This window comes from Euwallacea fornicatus, chromosome 9 (assembly GCF_040115645.1).
Source record: "Euwallacea fornicatus isolate EFF26 chromosome 9, ASM4011564v1, whole genome shotgun sequence".
Lineage (NCBI taxonomy): Eukaryota > Metazoa > Arthropoda > Insecta > Coleoptera > Curculionidae > Euwallacea > Euwallacea fornicatus.
The window spans coordinates 2,719,801-2,745,238 of record NC_089549.1 but is presented as its reverse complement, the minus strand read 5'-3'; the positions used below and the strand labels follow the sequence as shown (position 1 = coordinate 2,745,238).

The window sequence follows — 25,438 nt, the reverse complement described above, 5'->3', positions numbered from 1 at the left end:
TTTGACTGTACTGGTTTTGCATATTCTATTTCATTCATTTTACGCTGTTTATCCATTCTCTTTTTATTGAATAAACGATGCATTTTAAAAATGATATCACCACATAAAAGACGAAGAAAAATCATTCACAGGTCCGTTTACGGAACAGATATGGTATCGAAACGAAATGCATAGTGAAAATCCACCTTTAAGGGGAAAGTAGGGTTATCATTACTACAGGCACCGTAGGGAACGATGCCGTGGGAACACGCCAGAGTGCTTTTATTATAAATGACACCAATATTTAACTCAATTGATATGCTTTTTTGTCGTAAATTGTTAAACAATCATTTCGAAAGTTGGAAAAGGTTTTTTAATAATTACATCTGTATAATAATTAACCAAGACCTAAAGTAATTTATTATTTATCTGTGACATTAAATAATTATATATACAAAACAACTTATCAGTAAAACTAATAAAGGATAGGGAAATCTATCTCTAGAGCTTGGACAAAAATGGTTCTATTATGGAGGCTTTTCGTTCTCTATAGACAAATTTACATCACGTTTGGTAATAAGAAACGTATTGATAATTAAAGTAAACTTATAAATTAACATTTTGACCAGTCATGATTACGTATATTAACGTAAAATACTGCGGATTGTCAATATCAACATTCTTGTAATTTCAACATTTATTCCGCAGTAAGCAATTTATAATGCGCCACCATAATAGAGGTATAATACAATCAACTTTCAATCACACTTTATATGTACATAGTTTCTTATCATTATGTTGATAATTGGATTTAACATAGTTTTACAAACTTATTACCTTAAAATATTTCTACAATTTTTATTAAAAACCACAAACCAAAGAAAGTGTAAAGAAACGAATTTGAAGTGCTGTGGCACACATTACAATCTGTTGTAATATGGGTGCTCATTGACATAGAAATTGTGAGACTCGATATAGTTAGGCATCGGCCCATTAACTTATAAATTTTCTGGAAAAACTACTGCAACTGTAAATTGAGCAATAAAGCTAAAAATTTTATAAAAAAGCTTTTTACAAATCTAACATTTACATCTATGTGCATTGATCATTGGCTGAATGATTACGATTATGATCTTGATGATTATCAATTAGCTCGAAACTAATTGGATTCTTATGTCTCGCAATCGCTATGTCAGTGAGTAGTTATAATCAATAGCCAAAAGATTAATTAAAATTAAAAAAATATTTCATTGCAAATATAGACACAAATATAGCAAAGAACTGTATATATTTTGGCAAATAATACCCATCAAATAAAATAACAATCTCTTCGATTGTGCCATATGTGCTATATTAACGAACTTATTCCGACAACCGGCAGGAAAACGTATCTATTGGACGCCAATCCCAGCTGCAATTATTCTAAATCTCTTGAAACCTGCAGCCATGACTTTTTATTTTTGATTATATACACATTGTACCTGAAGCTTGTTATGTAGCAAACGGTATTCACACTAAACACGGATTAATCAAGAAAATATGGAGGTGCCAATCATATTTACAAAAACAACCTAAGTTGTGAAGGGGGTGTTATTCTAAGTGGCTGGTGCTGTGTGGTTGGCTTTCCTTCGCTTTTGACGAGGCCCATTCGACGAAGTCATCAATCAGCACTGGCCAGGCGCCTTCCTCGTCGTAGTTGCTCATGTCATCTGATATTTGTTGGGCAAAATCCAGGAGTAGGTTCCAAGTATCTTTTGGAATTGACCTTTTGTGATTTTCCTGAAAAAAAAAACACTTTAATGGTAGTTAAATTTCATTGTCACCATGAGATATCTCAAGAAGATAACTGCAGTTTTAACGAACTTGACTGATTTTAAGCTGACTAATACTTCTCTTGTAGAAACTTTTCAGACTTTCATCAATTATTTGCTTATGTTGTAGTTACTGGTGAAAATCCGAATCCTTTCTATTAAGAAAATAATAATTCTTCATGGGATATTTAACACAATCTCTTAAAAAAATATATCAAAGAATGTACACTAATTTCAACTTGCAAAATATCGTGGTGTCAGAGAAGCTAATATAATTGAAAGTCACTCACCTGAAGAAACGTGCACCACAATTCCAAAAATTTAAATTTTCCTTTAAGCACTATATTCCAGTATGCTATTGCCATATCTAAATCTAAGCCCTTCTGGTTCGGATTTTTCGCAAAGTTGAAAGTGAACTGATAAAAGTCTTTGAACTTATAACTATCTCGCAGCTCGTTCTCCAAGGCCGGTAACCTTTGCTTAAGCTTGTCAATGCTGTCGCAACCGATTTCTGTCATGCCATTCATGAACTCATCTCTTGAAAACTCGCACTGTGTGGCGGCTTTGAACTTCCATGCTATTATTAACACTAACTTTGATTCGGGAGGGAGTCCAATATCATCAAGGAATTTCATTATACCGTCGACTGTGATTTTGTCTGGTTCATTTGGGTCTTTATACCTGGAACAAGAACGAGATTATATTAGATAGTATTATAATAAAGGTAATCTAATTAGAGTCACCCCAATGGTTGTGCCAGAAAGTCTACATGTAAAACATTGTTGTGATAAATGGAATAATTGGTAATTTGGTGGAAGACTTAACTGTATTGCATCTACAAAATAAATGTATATCATTTACATTACAAAGTTAATTTTTCATGTGTACATTTCAGTTTTTGACAGGAGTAATATAAAAAATGTCAACTTACAGAAACTTTTAGGCATGTAATTGGTCTGCGAAAAAGAAAAAATATATATTTTCCAAAGTTTATGTTGAATTTTGAGATATCCTATGAACAACTCTTGTTTTTATTAAAAAACAAGACTACTTGAATGGCTCCATGCCCCTATTTGGACATGAAGATATCAAAAGAAAGAGGCTAAAAGATCATACATACTACTGTTAAGTAGAGAATAGGCATTTTAGATAATAATGATCTTGGGGTGAAGTGTAACATGTCAATGACACTTTGGTCCTTGGATGGATCCTCAATGTAAGGGAGACACGGGCCATAGTCAAAGCAAAGAAAAATTGCAATGATCTGAGAGGCACATAAGTAAGACTGCCAATGGATGCTGCAGTTGCTTACCGAGTGTACAGTGCCTCTAGTTTTTTTTTATCCACACTTCGAGGCTCCTTGTAATATGCATCTGGGTTTTGGAAATAGTTGTCACTGGCAAGGTCTAGTTTCCAGTCATTCTGCATTAGACAGTAAATAGCCGTGTTCTCACCAGTTTGGGTGAAAGATATGAACTTCTTCACTTTTTCCCGCTGAGACGACTTTAGTTTGTGCTAAAAATTTTATTGAAATTTGCCCATGTTTGGTTATGAAATCAATCAACTCTGACAAGAATGAATTGGGTACAGTTTGGTGCTTTTAAATAGGAAGTTTTACTTACCATTTTAAAGTAAGTTCGCCTAATTAGCAATTTATTAATAAACAGGAATCATTTGTCTGATTTCTGTTATTTTGAGGCTGATTTTCCCGTTTCTGTGACTTAACCTAAAAAACCCACAAAAACACAGCACAGCTGTCAAATCAAAAGTCGACTGAAATTTGAATAAAATAACTAAAGGGTAAACATTACAGAAAAAATTAATTAATCGTTCAAATAACAAATACAATAGGACGATAAAACGCATAACCAAAGAAGAACATTGCAAGAAATAAAGAAAGTGAAAAGTTTTGGTTGGAGCCTTGATTGGAGGGGATGAATGAGATCAAAAGGGGGATATAGTAGGAAGTATTAATCCTAACACAAAAGAATAATTTACATACAATATCAATATGATTTTAAAATTGTCCAAAATGGTGACTTGCGGTTATTCCACAGCCCTGGAAAGAAGTAGCTTGCGATACTATAGCATGAGGAACGTCAGAGTTAGGTTCGCCCCAAGCCCAACAGGTTGGTATATACTTCTACTGTTTTCTAGTTTATACTCTCATTAACCTTTTGCCAAGCCATTAGCTCGATAAGTTGCTGCACTTTGTCGAAGCATATACATAGGCATTTTCAGGGATACACACTTCATATTCATAATGATATTGAAATTAACAGTTCTAGTGGACTCCTCACTAACAAAGGTGCTTTGTAGCTCGGTACTTACATTATGGAACTAACGATGTTCCATTAATTGCGACCTATAGTGTATGTACAATTATAAAAATTTTGTAGACATTTCAAAAATAACATTCAGTATATTCAATAATAAAAAAAATGAACGTCAGTGTCATCTAGAATTCGGTTTCAAAATCTGGACATAATGGAGAAGGAGCTCTAATTGCAATACATTTTTTTCCATCCCATGTTTCATTCCTTTCATTCTATTTAAATAGATCAACTTGGAAGTAAACGTCCAGTTTTACTAATTTATCTTTATCAGCATCTTTAATTTGCTCGCCCTTCTGAATTTTCTGAAGTTTAGATTAGTTTAGGTAAATTAAAAATTTTGAAATTCTTATGAACATTATGATATAGATTAGATTGATTTCTAATGATAATCAGTCAATCTCTTGACTGAAAACAAGTGATAGATCAGTAATAAATTTTTCTGCAACAAAATACCTTGGAAATATCCTGAAATGCCTGGAAACACCTTTAAAGTAAATCAATGAAATCAAATTGGAAGCGGTTTTACTGTCTTTCCAAGTTTAAATTACAACACGTTTTTCCAGAGCGCATGTTTTCTTGAATTAATTGTACAAAGTCACTGCAAATCGGAGACACTTCCCATTAATGAAACTATAATCTAATAATGGTTTTACTTTAGGATTTATGCATTTGGGGGGACTCAGAACTGCCCTTTACAACTTTCTCTTTGCTAAAAAGCATAACGGCATCTTTATATTGCGAATAGAAGATACTGATCAATCTCGAAAAGTCGAAGGCGCTACAAGAGCTCTACAGGAGGACTTGTTGTGGAGTGGAATAGAAATCAATGAGGGACCGGAACAGGGAGGTTCTTTTGGTCCGTATTTTCAGTCTCAAAGATTGTCGGTGTACAAGTGAGTAGGTATAATTTTTATAGTGAAGATGGTAACTGTTATAGAAATACTTTACTAATTTCAGGGACTATATAAACATCCTATTAAAAAATGGTTCAGCTTATCCATGTTTCTGCACAGATCGAAGGATACAGTTGATTAAAAGAGAGGCTATTCGTGCTCAAGAAATACCAAAATACGATAACAGATGTCGTCATTTATCTGCTAAGGAAGTAGAAGAAAGAATGAGGACTGGGACACCGTATTGTGTGCGATTTAAAGTATGTTACTATTATGATGCATGGGGATATCTTAGCAGAACGTTGTTGTAGATTAGTGATAAAGAGGAATCATTTCATGATTTGATATATGGTCCGATTAGTTATAATGTTTCCCTGAATGAAGGCGATCCCGTGATTCTTAAATCTGATGGTTACCCTACTTATCATTTCGCTAATGTTGTCGATGATCACTTGATGGAAATTAGTCATGTTCTTAGAGGAGTTGAGTGGCAGATATCAACTACTAAACATTTATTCCTTTATAGGTAAATAATTAACATTTCATGTTGAATTGGAATAAAATTTGCACGTTAACAGAGTTATATTATAGGGCCTTTGGCTGGGATCCTCCACTTTACGGTCATTTACCACTTCTCATGAACGCAGATGGTACCAAATTAAGCAAAAGACAAAATGATATCAGAATTAGTAGCTATCGAAATAATCACATATTTCCATTAACATTATTAAACTTTATTGTTAATTCCGGAGGGGGTTTCGGAAAGGATCAGGAGAGACATTTGAAGCCACAATGTTATACTATTGATGAGTTGTGTGAACAGGTTAGTCTAGAGTTTTAGAGTACAAGTCCCTTGCACTGTGTGTGCAAATAACTCAATTAATGATTATCTTATTTAGCATTATTTGTATTTGGTTTTTTAGTTTGATTTATCTAAAATAAACTCACATTCCGGCAAATTAATGGCTGATAGATTACTAGAGTTTAATCGTTTGGAAATAAAAAGACGATTAAAAAATGATGATCAAAGACAGAAATTGATCGAAAGTACTAGGGTGCTAGCAAAGAAGCATTTTGAAGAAAGGTACGTATAAAACTTCTTTTAATAAAATCGTAAATTTTAAAAGTATCAACTGTATTCTTAGACAACAATGTTTTACTTAGGAACTTGGGAAACTCAGTTCAATTATCTGATGAATTTATTGGGAAAGTTCTTGATTGGAGCCAAAACAGGATAGAGAAATTACCCGATTTATTTTCTCCTAATTTGGTGTTTATTTGGACTCTACCTACAAGTTACAATGTTGATGACAATATTTTCATAGTCATACCTGCACTTAAGGAGGGACTTAGTAAAATGGAAGTAATTAATAAAGATGAATTGAACGCGCTTCTGAGGCGAATAAGCAATGAATGCGACTTGAAATATGGTCTTTTTATGAAAACTTTAAGGGCGATACTGAGTGGTTTGAAGGTGATTTTAAATAGTTAATATTGTGCACAACTAAAATGCTGAAAAAATATATTTTGTTGATTTTCCAATATCTGCATGGTGTTCCAAGATTTAGACGTCAAAATCTTTGCTCTTGGGAAGTCATAGTTCACGAAAAATAATTGGGATTTTAGAAGCCCATGGGTAATGTGTAAACACTACCCAATAGTTTTCATACATATATATGTGTTTATTAACATTTTATCTTTGGCAGTTTGTATTTAATTAAATATAAGAGTTTGAGTCGAAATTCCGTGAAAAATGCTTTGCTACAATTATTAGTTTTGTTTCACGTAAAAATGCTCCTTTATTACAGGAAGGACCAAGTGTAGCAGAAATGATAGAAATATTGGGTAAAGAAGATACGATCAGAAGGCTGGATTTGTGTTTAAATAAAACAATTTTTGTGAAGTAATTTTGTAGATTTATTTTAACCAGAAAATAAGGTAAATTACAGTTTATCATCATGCAACCACTGTTTGAATCCACCCATGATTACTGTCTAAGTCGAGTTTGTTACATTTATTTTGTTAATTATTTTTGAATAAAGTTATCAACGCATTATCAAATATTGTTTATTTTGTTTCTGATCCTGAATTCTTTCTGTGTGATAGGCGCAGATGATAAATTCCACTGGGGTTGACAAAGAACACGTAATGAATATTTTTGGAAGTTATAAAAATATATTTAAAAATAAAAAAAAACGTAGCGAAGAGTTTTATTCAATCCCTTGAGTTTATCCTTAAGTTCCCAGGATCTAAATGGGTAAGTTAGAAATTAAACACTGATTCCAGTTAAGGTTCACAAATCAACCCAAAGATTAATATCTGTAGAACGGCGGGTTTAGTAAGCCCAAAACAACGGTAGAATCTTAAATTTTCTGTAGTCATTCTTTATAAATTGATGTTGAACAGGAGTTTGCTAAAACTGTATTACACAGAATGCATACATATTAAAACATGATGATTGTAATATAAAATTCTTCGATTTCTTATAACTGAAGAGTATACAAAGTTAAATGTTAGAAGGGTTATAATGGGCAACAAAAAAAATATAATTTACTGCGATAAACTCAATTATTCCGCTTTGCCTTCCTGTGCAAGCTTGTCATATATCTTCTAATGCCCTCAAAAAGAGTAATAAAACGGTGTATTGAAAAACTTTATTTTGTTGTAATATAATTTTATTGAGATGGATAATTAAGATTTTTGTATAACTAATGACTAGAAAACGATAAACAATACAACTATAACTATTATGAGATCATAATTAAATGCTTACGGTTTGATATTAAAATTATACTGATTACAGCCAATATCTCCTAACGAATCATCTTCCTATAAAAATCAGAGTTGTTTTGAATAAATACCCCTAATCAGCTATGTTAAAAAACTAATTATTCAGAAGGTGATGAATAAATAGAAGAGTTGCAAGTAAATGATTGGACCCCATTTTAGGTATCATAAATTAAGGGTTTCTTCTTGTAATAATTGGTTAAGGTTATTTGATTCTTAATTAACGATTAATAAATATATTTGATTAATTAATGGAATCGTTGAAAAGTTTTCATGACTATTGATGAGCGCTTTTTCGATTTTTTTTTATTCCGTTAGACGAAATTGGCTGAAACCAAAAAGGACACATTTAAGAGGTATTCTTTGTTTTTTTGGTGGTCTAACCGATTAAATTATTTTACTTCTACAAAATTTCAGTTACTTTCTCTATAAGATAGTCTCAGTCCTGCTGGTCTACCCAAAAGTAGTTCGAGATTTGCTTTCAATTCTTTACTACTGTTGCTTGAAAGTACCACCCCTTAGTAATATAATTTACTTGGTAGACCTTCCATTTAGGGAAGAGAAATATAATTAGTACAGTAAGTGGTTATAGTCCGGCAGATGACGACAATTTTCGGTTGTAATTTTATTTTGTATACATTTCCGTAGGCTTAATGGTCCCTCGATTCCAGTTACGAAAAGAGATTTTTTAAGAAGTGTGTTTCATATGGAAAATAGACATTTACTGGTAACTGTAAAAATTTCTTATCTTCATTTTCCGCATCGATTACATGGCCACTTGAGAAAAATTGTACTAAAATGCGGAAAATGCTAGAAAATGAAGTTAATATTTTCTATGCAGGTTAAACCAGTTCAAGTGAAAACGTAATAATTGTGTAGGTGGGAGAAGGACACCGTAAGTTTAATCTACATCTGACTAACATCAACAACGAAATGGGTGGAGTCAATCATGCGAGCGTTTTCCAAAATTTTGAAAAGTATCCGAGCAAAAAATAGCAATAAGACATTAAAACGTGTGTAAATGCGCGTATTTTCCTATTATTTTGATGGAATTAACTGATGCCTTTAACATTATCCGTGCGAAATTATGGTATATTGGAGAAATGTGCAATAATTTATAAATAAGAAAAAAAAATTCGAAACTATTTAAATTCGTCACTTGAACCTTTTATGAATAGAAATTTTTAAACGGTGAGAGATTCGGCAAACACCGGAACGATTTCGTCCACGTCGACCAAGAGCCGTAGAAGCCACTTCGTTGGTTTTTGTCGCAGACATACTAAACCCTATTGAGCCCTTCTCCCACTTGTACAATTCCCGTTTCCCCATGAACTGGTTTTACCTGTATGAAGAACGCGCTTTAATTTCATTAAGTCCTTTTTCGTAATTAGAATTCATTCACTATGGAGCCCCTTGAATGGCATACTGTACCTATAGCTAAAATCTGTCGTTATCTGCCAGACTATTAAGGCTTTCTAGGGTACTTATAAATATATTTTTTTGTTTTCATACCTTGCACTCTCCACTCCACACAACACATATCGTCCCCATCGCTCCCGTTTTAAATATATTTTTTTGTTAAATCCTTAAAAAACTGCGGTTTTTCTTTTTTAACTTAATTAAATTAAACAGGAGTATGCAGTCCGGTTTATGGCATATATTCCACCGAATTATTTACTGGAAGCTGTGGAAACTGAAAAGATACGTTGATCTACTAGTTGCTGCATTTCCACAAAGAGTCGATAATTGCAAATAGTTGGGTTAGTTCAGGTTTCGATACTCCCATTTAACTCAAGAACTCCTTATTCATACCAAATGAAGATTCGATTTATCACTATTACAACAAACAACAAAGTAGTAAAATATCTATTTTTAGATACATTTCAGGTAATGTCTCAACGATAAACGAATAACGTGGCATGTCTTAATTAGTGGAAACTAACAGTTTTGGGCTTGATGTTCACTAAACATACCACGAATGATTGTCTGCACAAACGTGTTCAAAAATGTAACAGCAATGAACACAGTGAGGGAACACTACCATTTATATACGGTATCACCAGTTCAAATGGGAACATAGGAATCGTGCAAGTGGGACAAGGACCGCAGAAGGTTTAGAATGATTCCGACAAAGACCTAAGAAGTGAGTCGCGAGACTAGCGCCGATGTGGGCGGAGTCAGGTTAGCCAGCGACTCCACTTAGACGTTTGATTAATATCGATTTCGCTGCTTTCGTGGCGATGAAAATTTTTAAAAATTAAAAAAGCAGCAATGTAAAGCAATAAAAAAATAAAAATAATTAATCTATCACTAGAATTTATGTCAGTAAAAATTCTGAAACGATGAGAGATTTGGTAACGCTGGGCTGACTCCACCCATATCAGAGACTAGTCTCTCGACTCACTTCATTGGTCTTTGTCGAAGGCATAATAAATCTTATGCAGTACTTGTCCCACTTGCAGAATCCCTATGCATCCATTTAAACTGGTGTAACCCGTATAACGTTTATATTGCTACTGAATGGGGTGTTCTCTCGACATGATCTAAGTATGTATTTAAGATCGGTCGATCTAATCAGGCAATCTCGACAAATAATATGCCATTTTCAAAGAATCTGACTTGAATAATCGAGTTTGCGTCCTTTGGTGCTGAACTTTAATAACATTTTAAGGATGAAGAATGTGGATCATAAACGAATATAGAAAAGTATGTTATAAGGGAAAAGGGTTCGTATTGCTATGTAACAAGGATAATTGCTTTAAATTTAGAATTTGGTGAATATAAATTAGATGGTACATAATCTAGTTATAGTTCAGTTAACATCACAACAAAATCGCGGGAAAATTGTAGTAAAGTCTGAGTAATGAACTTGCGTCACATCTTTGCCATTCTCACTAAGATACATTCGCTGGAAGAAACCGATTTCGTTTTTCTTGGTTATTAGTGCTTTAAAATCTTTATTCAACTCATATTTTCAGCATATTTGTCACTGTAGGCTAAATGAGGTTTTATGTAAGTGGTTTCGTCGATGGGTAGTGTGGCCGGTGTTTTGCGGTTCACTGTATGTGTGGTATGTGATACAGGGGATGCTTTTCTAATTAGGGAAAAGTTTATTTTAGAGGCAAGAGCTTAAATATCTTTTAATAGTGACGTTTTCAGGGTCGCCATTGTCCAGTTCAAATAGTAAACATATCAAAAAAATTGTTGGAAAGAAAGCGACGGTTTAAATTTTGTCACGAGTGACCTCCACTAGTTCAACACTCAGACAATACTTACTTACGCGAAATACTCGAGGCGAAAAAAGATTCAATACCAATACTAAGACCAATATGATCGTGGTATTCAATGAATTTTAGTATTACGTCTTGGACTTTTACTACACGGCTCTTCCTAAATCTTCTAATAACTTACTCAAAAAGATTTTGGGTAAGAATCCAACTTTATATCTATTCTTTCTTAGATAATTTTACTTTAAACCAGTACAGATTCTTCAAGCAACACTCGAAGGATTTTCTAAATAAAAATCTGTTTCTTGTAGTCCTTCTTGCTTGATTTTTTTATTTCACCTCATTTGCCGTTAAAGAAATCCAGATTGCAGTGGAGTAACGTTAAGAATTCATATGTACAACCTGAGTATATTTGCATGACTTAATATTTGAACACTCAAGAACACTCTTCTCTCGCCTCGTGTATATAAATATACCTACACACAACATCAAATGTCTTGGACCCTCTATATATAAAATAATTCGACTAAACCTAGTTATTTTTCTTATTGTAAAACATTAGATGTATTTAGGGAGTAAAAACGACAATAAAAAGATGTCGAGTGCAAATCCTTGCGAGAGCATAAGGGTGAGCTTTTGCACTAGTGGCAATCGGTGTTATTTACAGATGAAACCACATTTGGCCTGGTTAGTGATCGCAATCGACAAAGAGTTCTGGAGAAAACCAGGCGATTGAATGAAGCTGCCCCCTATTAAGGGGGTACCGTGACGTTTTGGCGGTGAATAACTTTCTGCCGCACCCGGTTAATTCGCATACCACAGAATACGATCAATTATGTTTACATCGAACGAGTCATTGCGCACATTGTTTATCACATGCGTAACGAATTTAGCGAAAATTTTGTGTTTATGGATGATAATACTCGACCACATCGTGCAGGACACGCTCGAAGCAGGACATATTAGTAGATTGAAGTGGCCAGCCAAGCCGCCTGATATTAACCCTATTGACGACATGTGAGATTTCATCGCTAGAGCGATTTATAATCGTATCGACCCACGTCAGATGGCAGATGAGGTAGTCGTAGCGGCGGTAGGAAAATGGAACAATAGTCCACAAAAGACTATTTACTGTGTGATTATTTGTTATTATATGACTATAAGTTAATGTAGAAGGTGTTTTATTAGTTTTTTTGATTCAATAAACTTTGTGAAGAAAATCATACGTTTGTTGGTTGTTTATTTTCTAAGTATCCCAGTTCGTGCGAAACACTCCTGTCACAAAAACAAATGCAGAAAAAATACACTTTTTTACATACATTTTGCTTTCCTAATAAAAAATTTCCGTAACGAGACTGAACGGGTCCCAGACTTTCGAGGTTGTGCGTATAATTAATATCTCTACATTGAACTACAGAAGGTATTAGATGTATAGCACCAGTTCTATTGGAAACCAAATTCTTCGATGAACACAGTGTATCCAAGATAGGCATATTCACATGAAGACCTCGTAAACGGTAATAGACATAAAGTTGATTAAATGGGGGTATCTTTTATATCGCATCGTTATCTTGGACAAACTGCATACAATTCCTATAGTAGGTAGTTGTTAGGAATATTTAAGTATTAACTACATATGCGGTGGCTGTCTTAAATATATTCTTAGATTCTAGAGCTATTTTTGCTTATTTTAGAAGTAACACACTTTGGAAATCACAGTGGACCTATAAATATAATTATTAAACATTCAACATTTACTTTGAAGAGAGAATGATTATTATAAAAATCAATAGATATCCTTATATATCTGTCTTAAATTAAGGCTATAAAAAGGTCGTCTACAAAGATCTATTAAGTAATAAATAAGGGATTCAGACTTCACGGTAAATTGTTCTCAAATGGGATGTAGTGGTAACAAATGTCCTATTAGAACTATAGAATATTGGTTGTTTTTGATGAAAACATACGGTATCGTCTAATCTAAATTGGAACTTTGGAATTATTTCGCTTATAACCCGTTTCGTCGTAGATGATATGATAATTTAGTAAGCACTTGCATTGTACCGAATTTCAATATCTTAAACACCTTGCGATAGGTCTTTGATTGCTTGTAGAATTCGCTTCACGTGGCCCACCTGGGGGGAAAAAGGACATTTTTAGGTCAAATTTAGGTCAAATTTATCTCGCAATTAGTCTCCAAGATATTACCGACCTTGGTTACCCCCAAATCTTTTAGGTCTCTTCGAGCCAGGGTCAACAGTTCCCGTCCCCTAATGTCGTTCTTTTCAAAACTGTCGATGTATTCTGACAACTGTAAGGTGTCCAACCAGGTAGCCACTTCGTGGGTGCCCCACGAAGCCACCTCCCTCTTGCAGCTGGACATGCGACGTTCGGTGGTAACTGTCTTTTTAAATTTAAGCCAGAAGAGGCCCTTTTTCTTGTGCTCGCTCTCTTCTTGTACGTCTTGAAGATATACCTGAAGAAATTTGTTAAAATAACAATTGTTGATATTAGATTGGCATGCATAAAGGTACAACAAAATTAAGAGTTTTTTGCTGATTTGCATGTTCCGCAGGTATACTGCAGGTCATAATATGGATAGTCAACACATTTTCTTCAAATACGGACCTGGTATTTTTCCATGATAGTTTGAAAGCGCTTTTTATTCCATTAATATCGTGCTATTAATACTACACAAACTGACTTTTGGAGATTTTTAAAGATACTTACCAGACTGCCTTCCGGAGTATCGTACATGACACATTTTCTCATTTCCAACTCCATATTCGCTAGCCCGACACTGAGTTTGCTCTCCAAGTCTTCTCTCAACTTCAACTTATCACTTCTGTCGTGGAGCAGGCAACAACTCTCTTCATACAGCTGCTTTACTGCATTTACAAGTTTAGTGAACTCTACCCTTAATGCTGGTCCAGTTAGCAGTTTGCCTTGAGGATGAATGTTTTCCAAAGAGGCGTCGGTTTTAGTTGCCATAGAGTATAAATCCGTCTAAAGACATATAGTAGTAAAGTAGAGAAATGGCAAAAGTATGTATATTGCGATCTAAGGTACCTAAGACCACTTGGGGCCCCTTTGGTTACTATCGTGCAAGCCCAGTATATACTTCAGTTATGACGCCGCGTTTAAACTAGAGACATTAAAAAAAATGGCGATGTCACGGTTTACTAACGTAAAGTAACCAGATATTGTAAGAGTTGCCTTAAGACCCTAATGAGGTTTATTTAGAATCAAGTTTTTTTTTCTTAACTGTTCTTAGGGCAGATTGCCACATGCCAGATACCGTTACTAGTCTGATGAGAATCCAGCAATCAATTATTCACGAGGTTCGCACACAGTGTTAACAAAAATTGAATGTTCGACTCGGCAAACGTATCTTGAATTATTGGAAAACGTCATTTATCCGGTATTAACAGATAATTGCAAACGATTATCAGTAAAAGGAAAACTATTAGACCTTATAAAGATCCAAAATCATTCACTACATTCGCAATTTTTATTTGAAATGGAACATTTCATATCAGGAACACAGAATGTCAACATTTACTTCTTGGTAGTTTTTCAACAAATCATTTTGCGACATTCGCATACGAAATTAATCGTTTGATACCAGGAACACAGAAGTGTGAGGAGGTATATTTAGCTCCTGATAATTCCTTGACAAATCAATTTCCTGCATTCGCATACGAAATGGAACATTTTGTATCAGGAGCACGGAATTGGATGAGGTTGGTGGCCGAGGATGAAAAATGATGAAATATATTTGTTTGTGTTAATTCGTTTTTAAGTTAAACAAGTGTTCTTCAGGGGACTACGACTAATTATAACGGATGACACATTCCTTACCCGACCCTTTAAAGCAAAATAGCGTTCCCGAAATTAACGTTTATTTCATTTTGTTCTTAAAACTTTACTGATATAAAGGGTGTAACATATCATCATGAAGATATTTTAGGGGACGATAATTCTCTGCGAAATAATAAAAAAATTCTAATAGACTCATGGTCAGAAATGCACCATTTTTGATATACTTTAGTGTACTATTAACTGCAAGAATAATTTTTTAGTTAAAAACTTTTTTTTTAATTATATACTTATATATTTTAATTATTGTTTTGATGTAATAGTACTAAAGACCATAAAAGAAATTAACATGTAATAATTATTAAATTAGAGAAAGAATATGGATGTGAGCAGATTTATACTGCGAATCAGCAATATCCAAAGGAGTTAAGCTTTCATTTAACAAAACGAGCTACGGCAGTTCTGTGAAAATCATAAATGTGTTAGGTATGTAACATAATTTCAAAAATATACAAATTTTTTTCTCGTTATCTGAAAGTCATTTGGTAAAATGCTAACACCTGTTATTAGAAGGGAGTTAATTGTATAATTTATATTAATTACACAATAGTCCCTTTGTCACAAGTTTGATAATCCCTTTTTTAGCTATTCAGAACTACGCGTGTTTCGTTTTCAACGACCATCCTGTATACGCAATATATGTTATTATTATTATTATTATTACCTCTAGATTATGGCTAATTGCCAATATTTTAATCCACTTGCTGAGGGAAGTCGCACATTCAATGAAGTTAAGAAGCAAGTAATGTTCCTCCTCGCTGAAAAGAATATCTACATCCATTCGTTGGGGAAGACGTTCCACGAAGGTAACGCAATGTTTCTCTTTCTCGATATGATGTGGTACCTAGAAATGTAAATGTTCAACAATCGAAACCGACCTATGGATTAGTGGAACTTACAGCTCCACTAAAGGAGTGTTGCCTGATCTTCTCCACCGTTACCCCCAAGAAGCTTTTCGCTGTATCTGTAGAGTGTCCTGGCATGCTTTGCCTCGTTATACTGCTTCTAGACTTATCATGACTCGCCCCAGATAAAGAGTGTCTTGGTTTGCTTCCATCTTGACCAGCAATGCTCTGCCGCTGCTTCTCTTCCCAGCTCTTGAGGGAACATTCCAGATTCCGATTACGACTCAGCATTTGCATGCGGTTCTTATGCATGATTCGAATGATGCCTGGAGGTTGGATCCAGGCCTCACCGTCGACTTGTATCGGGACTCCTTCGTCACCTGAGTTATTTGAAGAAGTTAATTCCTCAGAAAAAAGATTTTCGTCATTATTTCAGCGAATACCTAAAATGGTGATCTGAATGCTTTGGCATTGAGCGATTCGATGATGTTGGAACCTCATCATTCTGGAAGCAGCCATTTGCATCGAGCCAAAAACTGCCACCACTTCTAAGATCTTGTCGTCGAAGGAGGGTGCCAGAAACATGTCGTCTTCTTTGGTCCCACCCCAGAAATTAATGCCACCCATAAATCTTGAAAATTTGAAAAATTAGTGAGTTCTTGATACAGATGAGGAGTTATGGATTACCCACCTGGGAATGTTTAATATTACAATCCCTTGCAGACTCGGCAGAGGAATTCTCTGTCCATCACACTCCAACTGTACTCTTTGGTCCAGGTTTTTGTATGTTCTTTGCAAAAGTTCTTTCCCTCCCAAGACTCCGTACCACAGATAGTTTTTAGCTCTCGATCTACATTTTTCTGGGTGTTCTATAAAAAAATACAGTAACTGAAGTACGCTTGATATTTACACCATGCGGTGCGTGTTTCCACAGGAGCATTGGATTATTGGTTCATTTAACGTACCTTCTCTTTTGTGGTGAAAATCCAGTGATATCTTCGCATCGATGCCGATTCCAAAGTAATTATTCATCACGCAGCGTTCATAGAAGCCCTCCATCAACGTTTCTTCAGGATCCATCAGGGGACTCACAGCGGCACAGAGGGTGTCAGCATTCGCTAGCAGGCATTTGCTGATGAAGCCTTTACTGTTTGTGACGTCTAGAAGAATTTGAAATTATTATACTCGAGGTCAATCGCAATAACTGGTTTGAGGCTATTTTAAACTCTACCTATGATCAAAAACAATTCAAGGCAGAATCTATCGAAACCACAAAAGACTGCAGGCTCCATTATTTGATCATATTTCTACTTACTAGGCCACGTTGGAAGCGTCACAAGCGGATTAATAATCGGCAACTTCCTTTGTTTTTTCTTCAACTCTTTGTCCTCTCCTTTTTTCTCCTTTTTTTCTCCTTCGTGGTAAAATTTGGTAGTGGCTGCAGCTGTGGCAGCCAACGCAGCTGCGTCCTGCGCATTCAGCATGCTACAGCAAGAAATCCTCCTGGTAGCCGCGGGGGATCGGGTGACTAAAGGATCGTGGTCAACCTGGGAAAAAAATATTTTTTGACCTAGAGATGCAAACCAGAGAGTTATGTCTGAAATTAGTAGAATTAGGCGAGTGGTTGTGGAAAGACCAAGAAATACGTGATATGTATTTTTCAGAGGGTTGCAAATGTGTATTTTCCTCGGTTCAGCGAGAGGATGGTGATAAGAGCACCTGGAATAATTCCATTAATGTAATTTCAGCTAAATAATACAGATAAAAAAGCAGTTTAAACGAACTGAAAACAGACAATGCAGTGCAAAAAAACAGTGAACAATCAACGCTTCACAGGGTGCATAAGGACGATCACAAAGCAGCAGGAACCGCTTGATATGGTACTAACCGTCAGCAAGTTGGTGGTGGAACTGTTGTTGCTCAGGTCGCTCACCGACAACTTGTCGGATTTTGAACAGAGATTGCGTAGGTCGATGTCGTCGTCCACACTCTCTATTTCGATACGGATAGTCTCCATGCGCTCAGCTCGAGCCTGCTCCGTCAAAATCGGGGAGGGGGGTTCTACTATCACGCTCACTGGGGGGAATTTGCACTGGAAAAGGACACGCCCTGGTTTTATGGACATGAAGAGATCCGGGGACAGGCACAGTTGTTGACATTTTGACAACGTGTTTAATCAACATTTTACAACGTGTTTCGAAATCTTATCTTTTCGCACAAGTGTTGTTTACGTGTACAGTTATAGTAAATGATCGAGAACTGGTCATCTACACATCGACTGATGTTGTAATGCAGGCTACCAATTTGACTACAAACAGACTCGCTAGTACTCTATCAACAAAAAAATTAATTTATTGTGTTGACTGCATGCAGCGCTGAGGAACTGACTATCCTCCCCACCCATAGTATATGTGTTTGACTGTGTAATAATAGAATTAACTAGTCAGCCTTTTTTGTGAGAACTAAATAACATATTATTGTGCACAAGTTCTTAATTGCTCTGAGGAAGTGCTCTAAATACAATCCCAATCATTCGTAAGCCGAAAGTGGTCCAAAATTGGGGGTTTCGAAAATGTCAAGTCATTTCAGTTAGTTGTGAAAACCATAAAAAAGCATACAAGAGACGTTATTAGCTTGAAATTGCACTACAAAGCTAACAGCGTACAAATAACGTTAAGTTGCATCTAAACCAAAGAGAGCATAAAAAGGTCTTAAACATATTTAAATGATTCAAAAAGGAGATTAATTATGATAATGTAAGCACGAAGAAGGAGAAGTGATGGAGCGAGGAAAGAAAAACAGAAGTGAATATTCATTTGAAGATACCAGGGCTATTTTTTCAATTTTCTGTGATCCAGCAAAAACAAGCGAGGTAGGCAAAACACGTTTTATTATATAGGGTGTTTCGAAACATATATCAGGAAATGAATGGTGTGATTCTTTGACTCGTTATAACAAAAAAGTTCCTATTAACATGGGTCCGCAAACGCACCATTTTCGAAATACAGGGTGTCAAAAAACAGTTTTTTTTTCAGTTTTTTGACGATATCTATGGTAAATGATACCCTGTATCTTGAAAATGGTGCGTTTGCGGACCCATGTTAATAGCAATTTTTTTCTTTCAATGCGTCCAAGAATCACACTCTTCATTTTCCGACACATGTTTTGAAACACCCGGTACATAAAAGTTACTTATGGATCCGAACTACGTTTCGACATAGTCACCAAGAACACTGCCAGTCTTGCAATCACCATTCGAATTCCTCATTTACGTTAAACCATACTTTCATCCTAGCGAACAAGAGCAAGTTACTTGATACCAAGTCAGGACTGTACGGTGGATAGTCAAACTGAAATTCTTTACCAGTTCTTTAACCTGCGTTGACGCATGGGGGCATGCATTGCCATGGAGTAGGACTACTCCTGATGACGAGATGTCTCTCCTTTTGTTTCGTATGTCTCTTTTTACACGTTTAAAAGTTTCACAATACGATGCAGCTCGAAGAGAACGAAGCACTGAACGAATCTTACATCTGGCGAGCGCTTAGCGTGTAGTTGCCATAATCTAAGGACAGTTAGGAAAAAATAGCCCTCGTATCATGTAAGAGGAAAATACTCCAAACGGTAAATATGTTTTATATGTTTAAGGTGGATTGTTCATTGCTTCTTTTTTCTGTTTGGAAATAATGTCTCACACCCAAGCAGGAATTTTGAAGTGGTAGAATTGACTGGTATTCTCAGTTACCACAATCTGAGCGTAACATTCACCCTGTACTAGGGGCTCGGATCAAAAACCTTTGTTAATTTTTCGATGGTAAACCTGTCTTCAGAACCTAAGAAAAATGGTTATAACAGCGAAAATTCACAGTTAATTGAAATGTATGGAGAGTAAATACTTAAAATATGTGCAACACTTTGAATATTCCTGTTTTCTTCCGCTGAAGTATACCAGTGAGAAAAATTGTATAAAAAACTGTGCACTTCAGGGACTTTTTGGAAAATCCCGAAAGAAGGCCCTACAGTTAGATTTATCACTGAAGTCATATGAGAAATAAAAAAACTCTTTGCAATGGAATATTTATCGAAAATAAAAGCTGGAGTTCTAGTTCCAACGAAATTGACATCCTGGAGGAAATATGCCTTTTCCAGAATTAGATTACTTAACGTCTTAGAGATTCTCTTACCCCAATTTTGAGCCTCTATACAATTGCAATCAATGCTACATGACTCAGACCCTCGTTCAAACTTACCTTTTCATTTTCTTTGTCGCTCTCCTTCTCGCTGTCCTTGTCCATCGCCTCTTTCACAGTACTTGCAGACACGTTGGACAGTTCCTTGGCCAGCTTGTTTAGGCTGGTGGCACTGCCCAAGTAACTTGGAGTCGAATTTTCAACTTCTTCATGCAAAGTGCTTTGCCGAGTAACATTGGCTTCGGTTTTGGATGTTTTGCTTTGAGCCCGTCGTTTGAAAGATCTCCGAGCGATGTCGCTGCCTGCGAAAGAGTTTATACTGGGCGTCAGTGTTAAAATTTTTAATGTTAATACTAGTTGGTTTTAATTCAAGATAGTGTGCAATATCATTGGTCTAACAACCCTTACTTGTTCTGAGGCATTGTTCATCAATAAAATGAATGAAAAAATGAACAATTGGTTTCAAACTTATAGGACGTATTTATGAAACATAAAATTTTTTAAAAAGAATTTATCTCACATTTTAAATATTTTGAAAGTCTTGAAAATGCCAAGTATGTGCTAAGAGTCGCTAAAATTATTTGAATATCGTACAAGAGACAATAGCTTCAGGAGTATTATTTGCAGAAAAACTCGCAAGTAGCTTCATTGAAAACCAGAGGTGCATTAAATTAGATTTCGAAAATATTAAAAATGGTATTTTTATTTCTCAAAAATCTGATTTAAATTATATTGAGAGATCACCATTTGTATATGAATTGGCATATTTATCCCTTCGAGGTTCATAGACGTGTTAAACGGGATTAGAAGACATAAAAAAGGAGTTTTAAAATTTCCCCGCAATCGCGTTTTCCGAAGTAGAACCTCCAAAGGCACTTTGGAGGTACTACTTCGGTGCGAGATCTCTTAAATTCTGTGAGAATCTACAAGAAATTTCCAGATATGCTACTAATAAATCCATAGAGGCCACCTGTACGATTTGTGAAATAGTAAAGATTTTGGCGGTTTTCATATTTTGCCACATATTTCGGAAATTATTGAAAATCTGACAATATCGTGTCGGGTAATTTCAGTTAATTGGTTTAATAAATTCTGTTACTGCGCAGAAGACGACAGTGGTAACCACTGAATCCAAAGAGAAACGATAAATTACGAATTTGAAAACTCCCGACCTACATCAGTCTGATTATTTAAGTAATTTCAACTTTCCACCGTTTGATCTAACATTTGATCCTGTTGGTTCCAATATTGGAACAGTCTCTGATTAGTCGCTGAAAAGTATGACAAGATCTTACAGAAAAAGGCGTCTAAACGTCGCTGAGAATTCTAAAGAATTTAAAGTATAAAATTTTAAACAATACTTATGTGAGTTGTCAAAATGTTTTTTGACGTGTCTGAAAAATTCCTAAAAATTCTTAAAAAATTTCTGCAAATTACATAAACGGTAAAATATTTAAAATCGCATTTCAAATTCTCGACATTCAAAAACCGAATCCCTTAAAAATCCACGTGAGTTTCGATTCTCTCAAAGGACACAGTGAATTATCACTACTAAAGTGTGGCTTACCCGTATGGTAACTAAAGTACGCATGTGCGATAGCGCAGTAGTAAGTTGGCAAGACATTCACATTGAAACTTTTCACGTTGGCAAATAGGTGAAAAAGTCTTATTGTAGTTCAGCAATTTACCTTCAACGAACTGTGCTAAACTGCAGTATCGTTTGGGCTGATCGAATCTATTGTCCAAGGAAATATGTTGCGACATGAAGGCCCGATTTTCAAAACCGTACTGAGCGTCTTCATCTACTCTTGGAGCTCCTGGTGCTGACTTCCGGCGGAGACTGTTGCGTTTCTTGCGTTCGAGGGAGTCCTTTTTGACGCTAAGTTTTCTCTCTGACGGAGTAATAATGAAAAATTGCATTAACCCAAATTTTTTGTTTGCTTGTTTGTTGTAGATAAACAGCAGTGGATAATTAATTTTAATAGGAGTGGAAGCTCTATTTATATTAAATGCCTTGAAGTTTCCCCCTTTACCTCTTCGTCCTCGTTTAAGGTCCAATTACAATTGTTACTGTATTAAATGGCAGTTGTGCACGTGTTCAATTCCCTCCAATGAAATAGGCACTATATTTCAGGAGACGCTTTAAACACCATGCCCAACGTAATTGCAATATTAAAGCTGACACAATTTAAATTCGGCAACTAGCGGAGCGTAAGTTCTGGCCTTTAGATTACATTATGTCGGTGTTCGAGATAATAAGTGCCCCTATCCAGATTTACATGGGTCGTTCAAAACTTTCCTTAATATCCTCTAATTCAGTAATATTCAGCGCAAACTCACCCAGCTCGCTATGGAATAACGTGGTATCATCCGTGTACGTGTCTGCCACGCTGTCCAGATCATAACCGTAAAGCATCTCTCCAATCATCGAACTAATGTCATCCATTAGAGATTCCCCTTGGACAACGTCGGAGGTGGGGTAGGTGTCGGTTTCAGGGGAGTCGATGTGGCAAATGTGTCCGTTAACATCTTCTCCATCGCTACCTTTTCTTGGGACATACGATCCTTTTTCCAGGATCTCGCTCGCGATGCTCATTTCCTCGTTGGATATCACCGAGATGATGCTCGAACACTCCTGAAACAATTATTGAGATTCGGCAGAATTTATGGAGAGCATTTAGTCGGTAATTCCCTGATTGGTCTAATTTTGCCCGAATTTTACGCAGTACAAGCACTGCATTCTCTCCGTCGGGAAACTAATTATTTAGAGCTAACGTAGGGGTTTTATTTTCCGTTGGAAAATGGACGTAATGGGCGTTGTCAATAATTTAATTTCAATCGTCAACCGACAATTCTGCATGGGCTTCGACCAACGAGGGAGCCAAAATTTAATTAGCGTAATCAAGTTTTCAAGTAATGTTCAGCCAATGTATTCCTCGACGAAATATAAATTCAATTCGGTGAGTTGGCTTATTCAAGTTAAACCGAATTGTATAAATTTATACATGTTATCTACAGGCTGTAACATATCATCGTGGAGATATTTCAGGGAGCGATGGTACTCTGCCCACTAATAAAAAAATGTTAATAGATCCACGGTCAAAAACGCACCATTTTCGACGAGTTGCTACCTGCTTATTTGAAAAATCTCTATTTCCAATTACATGGCAGTCCTGCTCGTATTTTTGCTCGTCAGAGACAACATTTGAATTTGCGTTTCGGAAATAAATGGATAGGCCGCAATAGTCCGTTAATCGAATGGCCTCCTAGAGCTCCCGATCTGACGTCCTTGGATTTTTTCTGTGGGGCACGATCAAAAGTAAAGTTTATATATCGACACTGGAATCTTCGAAATCGCGTACGCAAAGCTTGTGAGGGAATATTACCACAACAATTGAAAAATCTTCAAAAGAACACTTTAAAAAGATACCATAAATGTATCAAATTAAAGGGTGCGATGGTGGACGCAGGAGTGGCAAACTGGACGAAAAGTCTCTTTTTTTAGTACCGCTCTATTTGATTTACCAAACAGACTTCCGGAGAGGGGTGGTGTGTAACCTGGACTAACCCGACTTAACTTGATCTAAAAAATTACTATGTAACTCACCTTTTCATCATCAATATTGCTTCTGTCTCCATCTTGGTCCTGTTTGAAGTCTGTTCGCAACTTCTCATTCTCAAGTTTCTCCGGTTTATCATTAGACTGCTGCAGCCTCTCTATATTGATGAGCGTTGATACTGTTTCGAAGAGGATTTTTTCTGTGTGAGTTTGATCGTCTGCACTAAAAGCAATTGGAAATTTAGGGCGAGGAAAATCCAGGAGCCCTACTATTGTACTATGAGGAATATTTAATTAGATATAGTTTTCGAGCTTTTGAGGTGCTTATGGGTGAAAGTAGAACGTGTGGGTGTGTCGAGGGAGGCCAAGCAATTTTTGCGAAAATTCGTTATCCTTTAAATAAATTATTTCGTTGAAGAAGAGTGTCCACATGTCAACAGCTAAGTACCAGAAGTAGTATTTACATTGAAGTAATTGAACTCGACCGGACAAGAAATTAACAATTATTAGTGGTATACTAAGCAATCCTTAATCTAGGGTTAGAGTTTGTAGCATCTATTTAAGTGAGCTATGACCAGCTACAAGTACGAAATGATGCATGTTTTAGGTACTATTACTTTGTGTGCATACAGGGTGTTTAATCGAAAACTTTCCACCACGGTTATTTTGAGTAATTGCGAAGATATCGTAGAACGGCAAAACGCGTCGATTATCTTTTCGAGGGAGACGCATGACGGCGCGAATTTCAAATTTATCGAAACAACCCCTTGTATGGGGTTCAATCAGTGTTGGAATTTCAAATGGGACCATGGGTCGAGCAACCCCTCATTTTAAAAGTAACAAAATTGTCTTTAGCATAACAACCAATTTTCTTATTTTTCACCTCGAATTCTGAGAAAAATAGCGCCCATAGTATGCAGAAGATGCGACCAAATATTCACAAAATTCCTTTAACGAACTCGAACTGGCATTCTCGGTTACTAACTAATTAGAGCGCTTTTTTTCCAGGGAATCCTCCAAGGATTATGCTTTAACTTTCTGGGAACTCATAGTTAGCCGACGATTGTAGAGGACATAGGAAGTAATGAAAACATTTTAGAAAACGTAGTACGGTTTGAACATGACGGAGCACCTCCGTATTTTACAGCTGCAGCCCGCCAAGGATCCATTGAGAAGCCATTCAGGTCACCTGATTTACTAACCCTCGAAATTTTTTTGTGGGCCCACTTAAAATCTAAAATTTATCTAACCCAACGGGATTCTCTGGAAGAGTTAAGACGACGGGTAGGTGACAAGTGTCGCCTTATCACCCCTGAAATTCTGGGAAATGTTCGAAGAAACACGAAGCAACGTTTATTTTACTGTATGAAGGGGGAGGGGGACTTATTGAACATTTAATTATTTATTTTTATCTAATTGTTTGGATATGCATTTTGGATGGTACTTTGCTCAGAAGTTGTGGTCAAAAATTAAAAAACGGGTAATCAATATGTCAAAGAGAATTTTATTACCTTTAATATTAAGTGCCATTCGACCCATGGTCGCATTTGGAATTTCAAACCTGACTGCACCCCCTCAGCGGGGGTCGTTTGAATAAATCTATGATCTATGCCATCATGTGCCCCCATCGAAAATAAAATCGACGTGTCTTAGCGTTTTACGATATTTTTGCAATTATCCAAAATAAGTGTGATGGAAAGTTTTTGATGGAAAACGCTGTATTTCAAGTCCTACTACGAAATACTGGTTAGTAATAGAAAACTTATTGGTTATTAATTACCTGACAAGATGAGAAACGTTAATGGTTCTGATGGTATTTTGGAGAAAAACCATGTCAATCCTATAATAAATTAAACTGGGTCAGATTAATAACAAAGTCTTTGTTTTTAGCAAGGTTTAACCAATTTTGACTTGGCCATGCATTTAAACCCC

The 25,438-nt window shown here is 35.8% G+C and overlaps 3 protein-coding genes across 9 annotated transcripts in view; 1 reads left to right on the top strand and 2 right to left on the bottom strand.

Annotated features, from left to right (window-relative positions):
* Nucleotides 1–329: 329 nt before the first annotated feature.
* On the bottom strand, nt 330–3,516 carry SCCRO (defective in cullin neddylation 1 domain containing SCCRO). The gene is made up of 4 exons (XM_066285810.1): nt 3,413–3,516; nt 3,103–3,305; nt 2,081–2,471; nt 330–1,758 (listed from the first exon to the last, which is right to left on the bottom strand). Exons 1-4 carry the CDS (start codon nt 3,413–3,415, stop codon nt 1,570–1,572), a joined length of 786 nt encoding a protein of 261 aa, XP_066141907.1. The 5' UTR covers nt 3,416–3,516; the 3' UTR covers nt 330–1,569.
* A 270-nt stretch (nt 3,517–3,786) lies between these two features.
* GluRS-m (putative glutamate--tRNA ligase, mitochondrial) lies at nt 3,787–7,080 on the top strand. Of its 2 annotated transcripts, none has more exons than XM_066285791.1 (8): nt 3,787–3,919; nt 4,785–5,023; nt 5,084–5,279; nt 5,331–5,545; nt 5,611–5,842; nt 5,943–6,103; nt 6,184–6,493; nt 6,828–7,080. In XM_066285791.1, the coding sequence occupies exons 2-8, from the start codon at nt 4,953–4,955 to the stop codon at nt 6,924–6,926; spliced, it is 1,284 nt and encodes a 427-aa protein (XP_066141888.1). In that variant the 5' UTR covers nt 3,787–3,919; nt 4,785–4,952; the 3' UTR covers nt 6,927–7,080. The 2 variants fall into 2 exon arrangements, with proteins under 2 accessions (XP_066141888.1, XP_066141887.1); XM_066285790.1 differs by having other exon boundaries at nt 3,793–3,919; nt 4,785–5,019.
* A 578-nt stretch (nt 7,081–7,658) lies between these two features.
* Nucleotides 7,659–25,438, bottom strand: part of LOC136341119 (diacylglycerol kinase eta) — a 118,692-nt gene continuing 100,912 nt past the window's right edge. For 3 of the 6 annotated variants that reach the window (XM_066285760.1, XM_066285761.1, XM_066285765.1), the window contains 15 exons: nt 25,287–25,346; nt 23,555–23,729; nt 22,288–22,582; nt 21,636–21,839; nt 20,008–20,249; nt 17,646–17,849; nt 17,073–17,304; nt 16,723–16,917; nt 16,449–16,626; nt 16,201–16,388; nt 15,812–16,137; nt 15,577–15,756; nt 13,764–14,039; nt 13,246–13,509; nt 7,659–13,168 (listed from right to left, as the gene is read on the bottom strand). In XM_066285760.1, the coding sequence (XP_066141857.1) occupies nt 13,112–13,168; nt 13,246–13,509; nt 13,764–14,039; nt 15,577–15,756; nt 15,812–16,137; nt 16,201–16,388; nt 16,449–16,626; nt 16,723–16,917; nt 17,073–17,304; nt 17,646–17,849; nt 20,008–20,249; nt 21,636–21,839; nt 22,288–22,582; nt 23,555–23,729; nt 25,287–25,346 (3,076 nt within the window). In that variant the 3' untranslated portion in view covers nt 7,659–13,111. The remainder of the gene's footprint in view (nt 13,169–13,245; nt 13,510–13,763; nt 14,040–15,576; nt 15,757–15,811; nt 16,138–16,200; nt 16,389–16,448; nt 16,627–16,722; nt 16,918–17,072; nt 17,305–17,645; nt 17,850–20,007; nt 20,250–21,635; nt 21,840–22,287; nt 22,583–23,554; nt 23,730–25,286; nt 25,347–25,438) is intronic. The other 3 variants (XM_066285762.1, XM_066285763.1, XM_066285764.1) reach the window with 2 other exon arrangements.

Coding starts and splice junctions, on each gene's coding strand:
- SCCRO (XM_066285810.1), bottom strand. Junction 2,472..3,102: donor CTAGAGGCACTGTACACTCG/GTAAGCAACTGC, acceptor TTCTTGTTCCAG/GTATAAAGACCCAAATGAAC. Junction 1,759..2,080: donor TGTGGTGCACGTTTCTTCAG/GTGAGTGACTTT, acceptor TTTTTTTTTCAG/GAAAATCACAAAAGGTCAAT.
- GluRS-m (XM_066285790.1), top strand. CDS start 3,802: ATGATTTTAAAATTGTCCAAAATGGTGACTTGCGGTTATTCCACAGCC. Junction 5,280..5,330: donor CGTATTGTGTGCGATTTAAA/GTATGTTACTAT, acceptor ACGTTGTTGTAG/ATTAGTGATAAAGAGGAATC. Junction 5,546..5,610: donor AAACATTTATTCCTTTATAG/GTAAATAATTAA, acceptor GTTATATTATAG/GGCCTTTGGCTGGGATCCTC.